Here is a 17,875-nt window from a genome sequence, read left to right on the forward strand (position 1 = left end):
GATTAAATTATATTAACTGATATTCAAATAATATACAGTGAGGAAAATAAGTATTTGAACACCCTGCTATTTTGCAAGTTCTCCCACTTGGAAATCATGGAGGGGTCTGAAATTGTCATCGTAGGTGCATGTCCACTGTGAGAGACATAATCTAAAAAAAAAAATCCAGAAATCACAATATATGATTTTTTAACTATTTATTTGTATGATACAGCTGCAAATAAGTATTTGAACACCTGTCTATCAGCTAGAATTCTGACCCTCAAAGACCTGTTAGTCTGCCTTTAAAATGTCCACCTCCACTCCATTTATTATCCTAAATTAGATGCACCTGTTTGAGGTCGTTAGCTGCATAAAGACACCTGTCCACCCCATACAATCAGTAAGAATCCAACTACTAACATGGCCAAGACCAAAGAGCTGTCCAAAGACACTAGAGACAAAATTGTACACCTCCACAAGGCTGGAAAGGGCTACGGGGAAATTGCCAAGCAGCTTGGTGAAAAAGGGTCCACTGTTGGAGCAATCCTAAGAAAGGTGAGAAATCAGCCCAGAACTACACGGGAGGAGCTGGTCAATGACCTGAAAAGAGCTGGGACCACCGTTTCCAAGGTTACTGTTGGTAATACACTAAGACGTCATGGTTTGAAATCATGCATGGCACGGAAGGTTCCCCTGCTTAAACCAGCACATGTCAAGGCCCGTCTTAAGTTTGCCAATGACCATTTGGATGATCCAGAGGAGTCATGGGAGAAAGTCATGTGGTCAGATGAGACCAAAATAGAACTTTTTGGTCATAATTCCACTAAACGTGTTTGGAGGAAGAAGAATGATGAGTACCATCCCAAGAACACCATCCCTACTGTGAAGCATGGGGGTGGTAGCATCATGCTTTGGGGGTGTTTTTCTGCACATGGGACAGGGCGACTGCACTGTATTAAGGAGAGGATGACCGGGGCCATGTATTGCGAGATTTTGGGGAACAACCTCCTTCCCTCAGTTAGAGCATTGAAGATGGGTCGAGGCTGGGTCTTCCAACATGACAATGACCCGAAGCACACAGCCAGGATAACCAAGGAGTGGCTCTGTAAGAAGCATATCAAGGTTCTGGCGTGGCCTAGCCAGTCTCCAGACCTAAACCCAATAGAGAATCTTTGGAGGGAGCTCAAACTCCGTGTTTCTCAGCGACAGCCCAGAAACCTGACTGATCTAGAGAAGATCTGTGTGGAGGAGTGGGCCAAAATCCCTCCTGCAGTGTGTGCAAACCTGGTGAAAAACTACAGGAAACGTTTGACCTCTGTAATTGCAAACAAAGGCTACTGTACCAAATATTAACATTGATTTTCTCAAGTGTTCAAATACTTATTTGCAGCTGTATCATACAAATAAATAGTTAAAAAATCATATATTGTGATTTCTGGATTTTTTTTTTTAGATTATGTCTCTCACAGTGGACATGCACCTACGATGACAATTTCAGACCCTCCATGATTTCTAAGTGGGAGAACTTGCAAAATAGCAGGGTGTTCAAATACTTATTTTCCTCACTGTATATACAAGTCTAATTATATATAGTAAATCTCAGCTGCATGATTGTTTATATCGTCACAAAATGTAAACTGTATTATCACACAGCTCTCAAGTTGGATATATATTATATTCAACTTTATTCACATATATACAGTTCATTCACATAGCGATATATGCTAGCAAATAATCTCAACAGCCTGATTTTTGGGATATAAGTTGGATATACAAGTATGCTCAACTTTATCCACATAAATACAGTGTACTTGCATAGGGAGATATATACTATAGCATATCTCACCTGCTTGATTGCTTGTATCGTCGCAAAATTTTAACGATATAATAATATCACTAAATATGACTATAACTGGGGTGGCCGATATGACCAAAATCTTATATCACGATATGAGTAATTTAATTTCACGATAACTGTATATATCGTTATTCAAAGTTTTTTTGTTGTTGATACCATTGATTTTTGATACCATTGAAATTTCATAAATCTCCAACTTCAATTTCACAAATACTACAAAAACTAATACTAGCCTAACTAACATAAGTAAAAAAAGAAAATAAAGAACTGTCAAGCTTACTAAAGACAAGTAAACAGTCAATAGGACAAAAAAATTCAATAGAACTACAATGGATTTTGACATGTACGTAAGTGTGTGTATTTGACCGTACAAGTGTCAAAGGCGTCAAAAAGAACTGTATGAACAGCGGCTTTATATGCGTGCGGTGCATTTCAGGTGTGTGCGCTCCAAAACAAATGCCGAAATGAGTTCTCTTTTGCTGCTTATTGTGCTTGAATGGTTTAAAATCACTTGTTTTTAAACCACAAGGCTTAAAAATGCATTTAAATGATAAGCTTTCGTGACAGCGCAGCACGGGAAAATCACGTCTGTGAAACCCCAATAGAGGCTATAGTCCGAAATCTCACCCCTAATAAGGCATGAAGATATTAAGATATTATAAACAACATCATGAAACAAGTGCTATTTAATTTGACTTGACTTTCATTTCACATTCCTTTTCTCTGCCTGCCTGCTTCATTCCACTTTTATCCTTCCGCTCTCTCTTTATCAGCAACTTGTCCTCTCAACCCCCTCATTTTCCCCTTTAACCCTACATTTCCTCCTGTTTGTACCCTGTAATCGAACCTCAGATTCTTTCCTCCTCTTTAGCATCTCTCTGAGAGGTCTGAGTGGTTGCCCTCTTTTCATACAGCTTGGGTCCTCTTACAACAGGAATGGGGCATAAGTGGGGTGTTCTTCATGAGGAGAGGAGGTCAATGACACGCACACACACACACACACACTGAGTGATCTAGTTCATCTGTGGTTTGTCTCTCTCTTGGAGGCGTTTTAGTGAGATTAAACAATCAGGATTACAGAATGCAGATGAAATTTCATTAATACAACTCATGAAAGAGGATCAAAACACACACATATAAACACTGACAGTGGGAGGGCCTAAAGTCACACCTCCTTAGACTGGAGAGGGAAAAAACAGGGTCTGTCACCATGGAGACAGAGGGGTGAGTTTCTATGGCAACAGTGGGCTTGGTCCTCGTCTTCCTCTCTCTAAATTTAGACTGCTGGCCCCTGAGGACACATGCACACACTCCCTTGAAACACACAACAAAAAGCAGGTTTGTATGTGTCACTCAACTGTTATCACACACGTAGAGAAACCCATTCAAGGACACACAATGGAATATCTGGATCTGATGACCTTAAAGGACATACATAATACCATAAATCCTGTTATAACTCACCTCACTCTCATATATGTGTGTGTGCATGTTGATGAGGCTTAAAATGAATTTGAATATGATTGGATTGGGAAATGAATATGAATTTATATGCACAAAATGTTCTATAGATACACCTACGAATGTTTCTCTATAAGCAAACAATTATGTATACAAGTATGTATTATGAGTTTTTCTATACCATACTTCAATTATGACAAGCAAACTGTCTTTGTTGTGGTGTTAAAACAGGTTGGTGAATCTCACAAAGAAATGTCCAGGTTATTAAAATTAAGTGTATTTTAGGATTTTTAAGCTTTTTTCCAATGTGACTTTATTTTCATAACATTAACGATTTTTATATCATAACTGTAATGAAGGGACTTGAGTTTACAAAGTGACTGTCATTTTGTAAACTCAAAATAATAATAAAGGTAATGAATCCACTGGAGGCAAGTTGAACTGAACATATGCTCAGATTTATTTAACAAAACTTGATCGAAACAAATGCAAAATAAACAAAGACTTGACTTAAACCATGAACTAAACTTGAACAAACATAAAGTCACAAAACAGCAGATACAGAAACAAAGCTTGACACCAGACAATGGGAATATGAGGGCTGTATATATACACATCGACTAATGACTTAAGACACACCTGAAAGCAATGCACAATGAGCCAATGGCAAAACAGAGAAAAGAGAACCACACGACTAGAACATCCAATGAAAACATAACACATGAACCAACTGAGGGCAGCACATGACATGATCACTTGAGGAACAAGAGAATCACATGACATGTACAAGAAACATGACTTAGAGAAATTCAAAATAAAAGACAAGAAAACATCAACAAAACCAAAACTATGGGTTGCTCCAGGCGGCCAAACAAAACACAAAAAGTCCAGGAGGGTGCCGGAGCAGAGGAGGTCCAGGGGGAGGAATGAAGGACCAGGCCCATGAAGAGGATGAGGCCGTGGGGCAGTGGCGAGTCTGGAAGATGGGCTGAAGGACCAAAACATGGAAGATCAGGTGGTCGTGGTGAGGCCAGTGGAGATGGAAACCATCAGGGCGGTGCTGGTGGAGCAAGAACCTGGCAAGTCCTTCTAGCAGTGACATGGAGCATAGACCGTCTGTGAATGGCCTCCATGGGCATGACATGGCACGAAGAGAGTTCACAAGCGGTGGTCTACCAGAAGCACTGTGGATAATGGGATGACTTCTGGGACCACTGGACTAGACCTACTCGTCGCTCGCACTGACCTCAGTTGTGGATCCATAACACTGGCGCTTAGTCTTGTCCACCCTGGGTTAGATCCAGTGACGCTGGTGCTTGGGTACTATGACCACTTGCCCAGTCTTCTACTAGTAATAGTCTATGGTCTTCATTGGCTGCCCTCAAACAACGTCTACTTTGACGTGCCCTAAAACACTATATAGACACTATATAGCATCGTGTTGTGTACATGTCGAGAAGACACAGTTTTCTGCACTGGTGAGGAATTACAGTTGCAACATCTCATAATTTACGACAAACTGAGTTACTTATCACTGAAAAACGTCCTGCTCAAGTAAGTCGTCCTTATATCATTTAAAAATATAATTTATTTTTTTTATTTTGGGATAAATAATAACCTGGACATTTCTTGACAGTTGTTAGATTCATCATAGTAGTAGTAGTAGTAGTTGTGTGTGTGTACATGTGTGCATCTTTACTGTATTGTAGAGGGAGTGGGTGAACTGTCTAACACAGCCTTCCAGATATTAATGACAATTCATGTTCAATAAATTGCCTGGAAATAGTTTTGACATGGTTGCCATAGCAGCAGCCAGAAGCCCGGAAAGCAATTTAGTGTCTAACGCAAACCGCAGTCAATGGTATCGTCTACACTGTCATAAACAGTGTCCCTACGACCTGACGTAAACATCTTTGAGGAAACAATCTACAGACATCCTCAGATCAATAACATTGGCATTAACATATCAGTGAAGGTCAAGAAAAGGTCACTTTGATGCATGATAGAAGGATGGGAGAGGGAAACAGTCATATTATTTTAGAGAGCTGTCTCTGGATGAAAAGACAAGACAAAAAAAGGTGAAAGGGGTGGAAAAAAAAAGAGAAGCTGACAAAAATATTTAAAAATGACTCAAAGCATGCAAGGAAAAAATATTGCAGGATAAAGATTGGAGACAAGGATGAGAGGTTGATGTATTAGAGCAGGGCTGATGGGTGTGAGCCGCTGGACAGGCAAAGACAGAAGTTTATTTACTGAGCTCTGATCAATACAGACAAACATAGCACAGTACTGCACACACACACACACACACACACACAGCATACAGAGCGGCTTCAGGCACACCTACTTCTCTCTGCGTCCATTGAGACTAGTTTGTGTTTGAAACAGAAAGATACAAAACCGTCAATACTGTTAATAGATCAGATGCATGTATGTGTGTACAATATTTCACACATTTTCATCATATTTCGTGTTCATTGTAGCATGCAATAATGAATGCATACTCTGTATCTACGTATACAGGCAAACTAGTCACTGCTAACTCTTTCCATTAAATCCATTAGCTTTAGAAATCCAAGCTTAACTGCTACTCTCATGACCTTTAACCCTTCACATACACACATTTGATATTCTGTAATGGAAGAGACTTTCCATATAAATCCATCTATTGAATTATACAGAGTGAATGATCCCATACAGAAAAAAAAATATTGAAATATATTTTAAAGTGTCAAAAATATATGTGGCATATATTCCAAATACATTGAAATATATTTGCATTGTTGACAGATGACAGATAGTTGCTTTCCTAGGACTATTAGGCCATATTAGGTGGCACGTACCTAACACTAAGTGCAATTATTAGATTTATTGTTGTTTTATTGACATCTTTCCTGAAGTCATTTAAATATTGAAAATATGCACAATATTTATGATGCAAGTATAACAGTGACACTCCAACAGTGAAGTGCACTTAAACAATAGATAGAACTCAGTGTCTAACACTGCATACACACACTATTAAATAACTGTATTAAATTCTGTAAAAATAGGGGAAAAAACTCTGCATTCTGTGTGTTATTTCCTACATAAAATTGTCATTTTAGGCCAATAAAGTCAGTAAAGGGGCAGCCGTGGCCTACTGGTTAGGGCTTCGGGCTTCGGGCTTGTAACCGAAGGGTTGCCGGTTTGATCCCTGACCAGTAGGAAAAATGTGGGCGGGGGAAGTGGTAGAGCACTGCTCTCCCATTCCCACATCCACAGCTGAAGTGGTCTATCTAAAAAATAAATAGAAAATGTGTTGTTTGTTTGTGAAAATGTTAACTTTTTAAATTTCTAAATATATTTCAAATGAAACAATTTGCAAAAGTTAAAACATATATGAACATATATGTAAACATATATGAAAATATATTTACATATATTTAACTAAAATATATTTATTGGGCCAATTTCGAATATTTGCATATATTCCAAAAGTATATTTTGAAAATATACAGTGAGGAAAATAAGTATTTGAACACCCTGCTATTTTGCAAGTTCTCCCACTTAGAATTCATGGAGGGGTCTGAAATTGTCATCGTAGGTGCATGTCCACTGTGAGAGACATAATCTAAAAAAAAAAATCCAGAAATCACAATGTATGATTTTTTAACTATTTATTTGTATGATACAGCTGCAAATAAGTATTTGAACACCTGAGAAAATCAATGTTAATATTTGGTACAGTAGCCTTTGTTTGCAATTACAGAGGTCAAACGTTTCCTGTAGTTTTTCACCAGGTTTGCACACACTGCAGGAGGGATTTTGGCCCACTCCTCCACACAGATCTTCTCTAGATCAGTCAGGTTTCTGGGCTGTCGCTGAGAAACACGGAGTTTGAGCTCCCTCCAAAGATTCTCTATTGGGTTTAGGTCTGGAGACTGGCTAGGCCACGCCAGAACCTTGATATGCTTCTTACAGAGCCACTCCTTGGTTATCCTGGCTGTGTGCTTCGGGTCATTGTCATGTTGGAAGACCCAGCCTCGACCCATCTTCAATGCTTTAACTGAGGGAAGGAGGTTGTTCCCCAAAATCTCGCAATACATGGCCCCGGTCATCCTCTCCTTAATACAGTGCAGTCGCCCTGTCCCATGTGCAGAAAAACACCCCCAAAGCATGATGCTACCACCCCCATGCTTCACAGTAGGGATGGTGTTCTTGGGATGGTACTCATCATTCTTCTTCCTCCAAACACGTTTAGTGGAATTATGACCAAAAAGTTCTATTTTGGTCTCATCTGACCACATGACTTTCTCCCATGACTCCTCTGGATCATCCAAATGGTCATTGGCAAACTTAAGACGGGCCTTGACATGTGCTGGTTTAAGCAGGGGAACCTTCTGTGCCATGCATGATTTCAAACCCTGACGTCTTAGTGTATTACCAACAGTAACCTTGGAAACGGTGGTCCCAGCTCTTTTCAGGTCATTGACCAGCTCCTCCCGTGTAGTTCTGGGCTGATTTCTCACCTTTCTTAGGATCATTGAGACCCCACGAGGTGAGATCTTGCATGGAGCCCCAGTCCGAGGGAGATTGACAGTCATGTTTAGCTTCTTCCATTTTCTAATGATTGCTCCAACAGTGGACCTTTTTTCACCAAGCTGCTTGGCAATTTCCCTGTAGCCCTTTCCAGCCTTGTGGAGGTGTACAATTTTGTCTCTAGTGTCTTTGGACAGCTCTTTGGTCTTGGCCATGTTAGTAGTTGGATTCTTACTGATTGTATGGGGTGGACAGGTGTCTTTATGCAGCTAACGACCTCAAACAGGTGCATCTAATTTAGGATAATAAATGGAGTGGAGGTGGACATTTTAAAGGCAGACTAACAGGTCTTTGAGGGTCAGAATTCTAGCTGATAGACAGGTGTTCAAATACTTATTTGCAGCTGTATCATACAAATAAATAGTTAAAAAATCATATATTGTGATTTCTGTATTTTTTCTTTTTTAGATTATGTCTCTCACAGTGGACATGCACCTACGATGACAATTTCAGACCCCTCCATGATTTCCAAGTGGGAGAACTTGCAAAATAGCAGGGTGTTCAAATACTTATTTTCCTCACTGTATTTCAAATATATTTCTTCTGTGTATGGGATATTTTATATCCCCTAACCCTACCCTTAATCCCTCACACAAACCTTTCAGCATTTTCATTAAGACATTATTTATTATGTTTATTAAGCTATTTTTCATTAGCTGCTTCCCACAATTTAAGTTTTACTACCTTGTGGGGACATTGCTCCACACAACCTAGGCGAAACCTCACACTCATACGCACACAGACAAGCACCAAACTAGTCATTATAAACTAGCCTGGACCAACATACTGTAGGAGTTCATGCTGGTCTAAGCTGGTGTTGTCAGCAGGAATAGTAAGCACTATACAGTAGTGTGCTAATGTGAACATCCATCAGTGAGGTGATCGAGTCACCATAATGAGCTAGTCTACTGAAATGATGCAGCATATTTTTCTGAGGATAAAAGAGGAATGTGTAGGCTTTTAAGACACGGGGGTTTGAAGGACAACATACTTGTTTTTTAGTGTCTTTATGTAATACAAAATAGCAGACTACCCATACACAAAATAAATATATTTGAAATATATTTTCAGAATATATTTTGGAATATATGCAAATATTTGAAATTGGCCCAATAAATATATTTCACACTTAACATATATTTTTGTTATATTTCAGAATATATTTCAATGTATTTTTTTCTGAATGGGTCCCCAAAAGTGTCAAAATATATGGCATATATTCCAAATACATTGAAATATATTCTGAAATACAACAAAAATATATGATGTTAAGTGTGAAATATATTTATTGGGCCAATTTCAAATATTTGCATATATTCCAAAATATATTATGAAAATATATTTTAAATATATTTATTTTGTGTATGGGTAGTGTATTCCACCGTTCAAAAGTTTTGGATTGGTACTTTTAATATTGTGAAATATTATTACAATTATTATTATTATTATTACAATCTACTATTTGAATATATCTGTAAAATTGAATTTATTCCTGTGATGTTAAAGCTGCATTTTCAGCATCATTACTCCAGTCTTCAGTGTCACATGATCCTACAGAAATCATTAGGCAAGGCACATTTTTTTCTAAAGCACACTTAAAAGCCAGTGCTGACCATTCTAATATGTTGATTTTCTGCTCAAGAAACATTTATTATTATTATTATTATTATTATTATTGTCAATGTTGCAAATAGTTGTGCTGTAAAAGAATATATATTTTTGTGGAAACCATGACACTTTTTTTAGCATTCTTTGCAAAGTTCAAAAGAACAGCATTTATTTGAAATCAAAATATTTAGTAATATTATAAAAGTCTGTACTGTCACTTAGGCATCCTTGCTGAATAAAACGTATTAATTCATTTAAAAAAAATAAACCTTTTTGAGTGTGTAATAGTGGTGGACAAAGAAAAAAAATTGAAGGTACAAGACTGTTTGCTGGCGTATAGTCTTTCAAATGAAGCCTCAATTAGTTTTTTTGTTTTTTTTCATGGGCATTGCAATGTTAATTGTTTAATCACATTAATCGGCATAATCAGCATTTTAATGTAATGTGAAAAGAGATACGGAAAAAAAAGGCGTGACTACAAATGATTCGCCACTCAAGACGTGTGTGTGAAGTGTGACAGCTGAAAGGGAGGGAAAAATTGCAGACTGTACAAGAAAGACAAGACAGATGCACTGCAAAAAAATGTTGCTGCCTTAAATTAAGTACAATCAACTTAGATGTTCAAGTCATGTCAACTTAAATTGCATTAAACTGACTTTAAAAATGAGTTGATTCTTGTATAACTTATAAAATAAAGTAAAAAATTGCTTGACTTATTTTGATGAGTTAAAGCAATGTAAAAACATATGTTGTCATAACTTATTGATCATTTAATTTTTTACTGTGTGACAACACATGAATGAAAAGATGGAAATAGAGAAGGAGAGAGAGGATGTGGAGAGATGAGGGACGCTGGTGCAGTGAAGTTGGCAGACAGACTCTCAATCATTCTTTATGAGCCACCACAGCACCACACCCTCCCCTCTGATTACACACTCGCACTGTGTGTGTGTGTGTGTGTGTGTGTGTGTGTATGTGTGTGTGTGAATGGTTACTTAAAGACAACGTGAGTAAATCCTGTCTGCCCTTTAGTATGATTAGTTTTACTCAGAGAGAGAGAGAGAAAATTTGAGAGACAGCAATTGAACTGACTGCCCCCTTCTCTCTCTCTCTCTCTCTCTCTCTCTCTCTCTCGCTCACACACTTTCTCATGAACAGACAGATGAAAGTAACTCAATTTTTATGGGATATTCGGTGCAGAAATCATCTTAAAATCCAGCCAAATTGCTCTGAATTGGATTATGCATAAATGACTTTTAGGCAAGATAGATTCATGAAGTTATGAGGGAACAGATAGATGGATGAAGTGAATTCGCCTTTCCTCAGTAACATTCTTACATTTAAAACGTGGAATATTTTGCCACATATATATTGCTTAATGCAATAGGTAAGATTTTCTTATCTCTGGTGCTCACCAAGACTGCATTTATTTCATTAAAAATACAGTAAAGTCAGTAATATTGTGAAATATTATTACGAGTTAAAATAACTGTTTTCTACTTTAATATATTTTAAAATGTCATTTATTCCTGTGATGACAAAGTTGAGTTTTCAGCATCATTACTCCAGTCTTCACTGTCACATGATCCTTCAGAAACCATTCTAATATGATGATTTGATGCTGAAAATAGATATGGCACTTTTTTATTTCAGGATTCTTTGATGAATGTTCAAAAGAACAAAATGTATTTAAAAATAGAAATCTTTTGTAACATTTTAAATGTGTTTATAGTCACTTTTGATCAATTTAAGGTATCCTTGCTGAACAAAAGTTAATTTCTTTAAAGAAAACTTACCCCTAACTTTTGAACGGTGGTGTAAAAATGTATATAGCATAGTATAGTATAGTATAGTATAGTATAGTATAGTATAGTATAGTAGTGTAGTGTAGTGTAGTAGAGTATACTATAGTGTAGTATTGTATAGTATAGTACACTGTAAAAAAAGAAAAGTTGACTTAACTTAAAATTATAAGGCAACTTGCTGCACAGATTTTTTGAGTTGACTCAACTAATAGAGTTTACTCAACTGGAGTCATCTCAACTATAGAGATGTTTTAGTTGAGTCAACTCAAAAAAATCTGTGCAGCAAGTTGCCTTATAATTTTAAGTTAAGTCAACTTTTCTTTTTTTACAGTGTATAGTATAGTATAGTATAGTATAGTATAGTATAGTATAGTATAGCGTAGTATAGTGTAGTGTAGCATAGCATAGCATAGCATAGTATAATACAAGTTCAGTTCAGGGTTTAATAGACCACAACACATAGCCTACATACATTTCATTTGCATGAGGATTTTTCAGGTCCTAAATCTCAACACCAATGCTCTGACCTGTTCTATGTTCATGTTTGTTTGTGTGCTGTATTCTTTATTCACATTAATGAATGTTGGATTAGTACAGAATACTAACATCTGTACTGGTGTTCGGTCGTTTTGAAGCAAGAAACGAAAAATTTTCTCTATTCTGGAACGGTGGTCTGATGGATGCTGAAATCCATCTAGGTTTCAGCAAGTATATGGGGTCAAACGTTCATAGATGGGCGGAGCCATGGCTGGTTGCAAATGTAATACTTTGTGAAATGCTAAAATGAATTCAATCTCTCTTCAGGATTGGTGAGGATGTGGCCCGTGCGACAGAAGGAGGGGGATACGCAGGCAAACACTTTCGTATGGGCTTCATGACGATGCCGGCCCCTCAGGACCGCGTTCCTCCTCCCTGCGGCCTGGGCTTCACCGTACGCTCACAGTCTCTGCACTCGGTGGGAGGGGGAGAGGAGGAGGGGAGTCCCACCTCACGAAAACAGCCCCCGCCCAAACCCAGACGAGATCCCAACACCAAACTCAGCATTTCCTCTGAGACCGTCAACACTGGGCTCAGCACGGGGAAGAGCGGGAAGGAAACAGACAAATGTGATGGTAAATATTTGTGTAAATGTAATATGTTAACACTAAGGGCCAGATTTACTAACAGCTTGCACCAGCGCAAACCCTCTCTTGGCGTTGAAAATCTGCTGTCAGGATTTACAAAAAAAAAAAAAATAATAATTAGCGCTGAAAAGGCGAAGACAGGGTTATTTTTGTGACCTTACGGCTGACCTTATTGCATATGCATTTGCATTTGTAGGAGTTTCCCTTTCAGATGCAAAATGTATGGGAGGAGAGTATTTAAATGAATCATGCAAGGTGATTTACTAAGGTTTGCGCTCGTCAATTTATTGGTATTTGCACCATTATTTACAGCCCAAAAAGAGCACGTTTTTAACCAGACACTAACTGGTAGATTTGCCTGTGTTCTTTTATTGACGCTTTGTAAGTCATTCACGTGCAGAACTTTCCACTCCCATCGGCGCTTTCTTTGAATTGCTCTCATGCTAATTTGCCCTGTTTAGTAAATCTGGCACTAATGTTTCTAGCTACTGTAGGCATGCTTGATTTTGCGTTTGGAAATGTGTCCGAATGCAATTCATAATGCAATGCAAGTATGCAAAGATACTTTTGGTACCTTTTTGTTGATTAGATCACTCTCCTGTCCTGTTCTCTCACTCGTTTCCCCTCTCAATTATATAAGCACATCATCCATATAAACATCACAGTAAAATTGTGAAATATTATTGTGAATATTACCATTTAAAATCATTGTTTTCTATTTTAAAATATATTTTCTATTTCAGTAATAAGTTTTATTATTGTGAAAGCATTTTTTCTTAACAAAAAAACATGCATTTCAAGACTGAGAAAAGTTGCATCTTTATTCTTTCTCATCACTTCACTATTATATGCAAATCCCCTCTGTTCTGCCATCTCTTTCATGCATGCCTTATTCCCATGGATCATTACACATGCAGAGTTACACACACACACACACACACACACACACCAAACCCTCTTCCTCTCTGCAGTCCACATCACACAGAAGAGATAGACAGGAAAGGTGGTACATATTTTATGCTATATGAACATATATGCATACAAACAAAGAAATGCACCGTACACCTACAGACAGCAAGGACGAAACAAAGAAATCATTCAACTTGTTAACAGCAGTAAAGGAAATCTTGTTTTTTGCTTGAAAAAAAAAAACAGGCACATTAGAAAAATAAAAAAATATATAGTTTTATAGCCTAATCTGACAAGGTAAAATGTATATATTTGTATCATATTTTATATGGAATTTTATAAAAGTGACAGTAAAGACTTTTACATTTGTTACCAAAAATGTAGTTTAAATGCTGATCTTTTGTAGCTTCTATTCATCAAAGTAGTGGCTGCTGAAAATCCAGCTGTGCCATCACAGGAATAACTTATATTTTAGAAAACAATTATTTTAAATTGTAATATTTTACAATGCTGCTGTATACTGTTTTGATAATAAGAGACTTCACAGTGCACTTCAAAAGTATATATATATATGTGTGTGTGTGTGTGTGTGTGTATATATATACAGTGAGGAAAATAAGTATTTGAACACCCTGCTATTTTGCAAGTTCTCCCACTTAGAAATCATGGAGGGGTCTGCAATTGTCATCGTAGGTGCATGTCCACTGTGAGAGACATAATCTAAAAAAAAAAATCCAGAAATCACAATGTATGATTTTTTAACTATTTATTTGTATGATACAGCTGCAAATAAGTATTTGAACACCTGAGAAAATCAATGTTAATATTTGGTACAGTAGCCTTTGATTGCAATTACAGAGGTCAAACGTTTCCTGTAGTTTTTCACCAGGTTTGCACACACTGCAGGAGGGATTTTGGCCCACTCCTCCACACAGATCTTCTCTAGATCAGTCAGGTTTCTGGGCTGTTGCTGAGAAACACGGAGTTTGAGCTCCCTCCAAAGATTCTCTATTGGGTTTAGGTCTGGAGACTGGCTAGGCTACGCCAGAACCTTGATATGCTTCTTACAGAGCCACTCCTTGGTTATCCTGGCTGTGTGCTTCGGGTCATTGTCATGTTGGAAGACCCAGCCTCGACCCATCTTCAATGCTCTAACTGAGGGAAGGAGGTTGTTCCCCAAAATCTCGCAATACATGGCCCCGGTCATCCTCTCCTTAATACAGTGCAGTCGCCCTGTCCCATGTGCAGAAAAACACCCCCAAAGCATGATGCATCCACCCCCATGCTTCACAGTAGGGATGGTGTTCTTGGGATGGTACTCATCATTCTTCTTCCTCCAAACACGTTTAGTGGAATTATGAGCAAAAAGTTCTATTTTAGTCTCATCTGACCACATGACTTTCTCCCATGACTCCTCTGGATCATCCAAATGGTCATTGGCAAACTTAAGACGGGCCTTGACATGTGCTGGTTTAAGCAGGGGAACCTTCCGTGCCATGCATGATTTCAAACCATGACGTCTTAGTGTATTACCAACAGTAACCTTGGAAACGGTGGTCCCAGCTCTTTTCAGGTCATTGACCAGCTCCTCCCGTGTAGTTCTGGGCTGATTTCTCACCTTTCTTAGGATCATTGAGACCCCACGAGGTGAGATCTTGCATGGAGCCCCAGTCCGAGGGAAATGTTTAGCTTCATGTTTAGCTTCTTCCATTTTCTAATGATTGCTCCAACAGTGGACCTTTTTTCACCAAGCTGCTTGGCAATTTCCCCGTAGCCCTTTCCAGCCTTGTGGAGGTGTACAATTTTGTCTCTAGTGTCTTTGGACAGCTCTTTGGTCTTGGCCATGTTAGTAGTTGGATTCTTACTGATTGTATGGGGTGGACAGGTGTCTTTATGCAGCTAACGACCTCAAACAGGTGCATCTAATTTAGGATAATAAATGGAGTGGAGGTGGACATTTTAAAGGCAGACTAACAGGTTTTTGAGGGTCAGAATTCTAGCTGATAGACAGGTGTTCAAATACTTATTTGCAGCTGTATCATACAAATAAATAGTTAAAAAATCATACATTGTGATTTCTGGATTTTTTAGATTATGTCTCTCACAGTGGACATGCACCTACGATGACAATTTCAGACCCTCCATGATTTCCAAGTGGGAGAACTTGCAAAATAGCAGGGTGTTCAAATACTTATTTTCCTCACTGTATATATATATATATATATATATATTTTTTTTTTCAGACTATTTGGTTATAAGTGCTCCTCTTAGTGTCAATGACAGTTACGGCAGAAAATAGCATTACCGAGGTGGCCGTCGAGTGGACTGACTTGCTTTGAGAAGGGCTTGATGCACACTTGTACACTGTAATGAGTCAGTGCAGTCTTTTTACATAACAGAAAATGGCTCTTAACATCACAGACACCTGTAATCTATCTTTCTAAGAACAAGTGACATCAACTCTTTCTCCTCCTCTGACTGGTCACCCTGAGCCAGCAAAACACTCTCATTGGTTGCTCGCCGGCTGCAGTGTCATATGAACAGGGGCAACCGTTGCCATGGGCAACAGTCCGGGCCTAAGTGTTTTACCGGTGGCGACAGCTTCAGACAGAATCAACCAAAACACAGATGATGCCTTTCATAAACAAGTTCACGGCTACAAGGTCGACAAGCAGGAGACTTGAGTCGTGATGCGCATTCACAACACACACACAAAGATGAAGCGATATAATGTTCCACTGGTGGAACAAATCATGTATACATACACATAGTTCTTGTAAGCTTATGCAGACAACATTTTCACGCACACCCTTTAAACTAAATGTGCTGGTCTAGGCTGTTTTATATTATACAGTGAGCAAATGCCCCAACGGACTTTACTATTCCACACACACACTCATTTCCTCACACATTACCCTTCCCTTAACCCTTAACTTGATCTTAACTGATCTCACTCAGAGAGCTTAGCTTTAGAAGTGCTTTTCTTTCAAATTCAAAACAGAAGCACACATTACAACATACCTAACTCCACTCGAGCACTTGACCCCATTTTACAATGTTCAGAGACCTCATTTAGAGTGCATTAACCCTTAAAACATCAACCGGCTCTTTGCGGTGAAATTTGAAATGCAGCCAACCTCACTGTACTATATACAGCACATCATCCTTTTCAGTGTATTCAACCTCAAACATGTGTAGCCTCATTTTGTAGTTTACTAATATACACTACACTGTTTAAAAGTTTACAGTCAGAAAGAACAAGTCTCTAATTCTCACTAAGGCTGCATTTATTTGATCAAAATATATAAATAACAAAATACGTTTTAAAATGCAATTCTTCCTGCGATGCAAAGCTGAATTTTTACTGCAGTCTTGTGTCACATGATCCTTCATAAATCATTCTAAAATGCTGATGAATATGATGATGACCTCTTTTTTCGCAATACATTTGTTCTCTTTTCTGCTTTAATGTCGTGCCCAGAGCATGCATTTAAATTCATATAGGATCATAATGTCTTGATATCCGAGTAATGATGTATACAGAAAGACAGAGATAGTGTTTTTGAGTTTGACGCATTAGCTTGAGGCTCTGTGGTATTTCCACCACACTAAGGGCCAAAGATTATTCCTCCAGAGGAGCCTCAAAGCTCAACATCTCCCCTCCTTCTCTCCTCTCTCTCTCTCTCTCCACTGAGCTCCCACACTACACTCCCCCCATCTCTCATCCCTCCTTTACTCTCGTGCCTTCATTTCCCACCCCACTTTGGCACCATTTCTTGTTTTGCTCATTACTATCCTGTCTTTTATCTCACTTGTTTATGTATTCCCTTTCTCATAGACCCGCCCTCTTTTCTACTTGCTGTTTAATTTCCAATTCATGCTATAGAAAATTCTCTCTCCATCTCTCCTTTTTCTACTTTTACTGTGACGATACCATGGTACAATGAAGGCATTAGATGATAAAACCAGGGTACTTTGATATATATATATATATATATATCATACTGATTGACTACCACACTCATATCCAATGATATATACAAGGTATTTCATATACAATGGAATTATCATGTTAGATGTCAAAAAAACATGGTATAACCATTGTACATGTACAAAAAAAATGTTTATACATGGTACTCTACGTATATCTGATTATATACCTCTTTTTATATACTCTCCATATGATTCCTAATACAATGGTTTTGCCATGATATCAGATGGTAAAATCACTGTCCTTTGATAAATACCACAGTACTGAATGAATACCATATTCAAATACATGGTATTTTTACAAGGAACTTCAATACAGTCATTAACATGGCATAACTATGCCCAAAAAACAGTATTATAGAAAATTCTCTCTCAATCTGTCTTTCCTTTTTCTACTCAAACTATGGTGATACCATAGTACAATAATAGTAGATGGTAAAACCATGGTACTTTGATATATATCATAGTACTGATTGACTACCATGCTATACTTCAAAGTATACTATGGACTTACCATCCAAAAAACATGGTATAACGGTACATACAAAATAATAATA

General features: G+C 38.0%; 1 protein-coding gene across 2 annotated transcripts in view; it reads left to right on the forward strand.

Annotated features, from left to right (window-relative positions):
- nyap2a (neuronal tyrosine-phosphorylated phosphoinositide-3-kinase adaptor 2a) overlaps positions 1-17,875 on the forward strand; it is a 45,096-nt gene that overhangs the window by 4,980 nt on the left and 22,241 nt on the right. For both annotated transcript variants that reach the window (XM_084126589.1, XM_084126590.1), the window contains one exon: positions 12,100-12,407. In XM_084126589.1, coding sequence (XP_083982715.1) covers positions 12,100-12,407 — 308 coding nt within the window. The remainder of the gene's footprint in view (positions 1-12,099; positions 12,408-17,875) is intronic.

This window comes from Abramis brama, assembly GCF_963993115.1.
Source record: "Abramis brama genome assembly, chromosome: 10".
NCBI classification, from domain to species: domain Eukaryota; kingdom Metazoa; phylum Chordata; class Actinopteri; order Cypriniformes; family Leuciscidae; genus Abramis; species Abramis brama.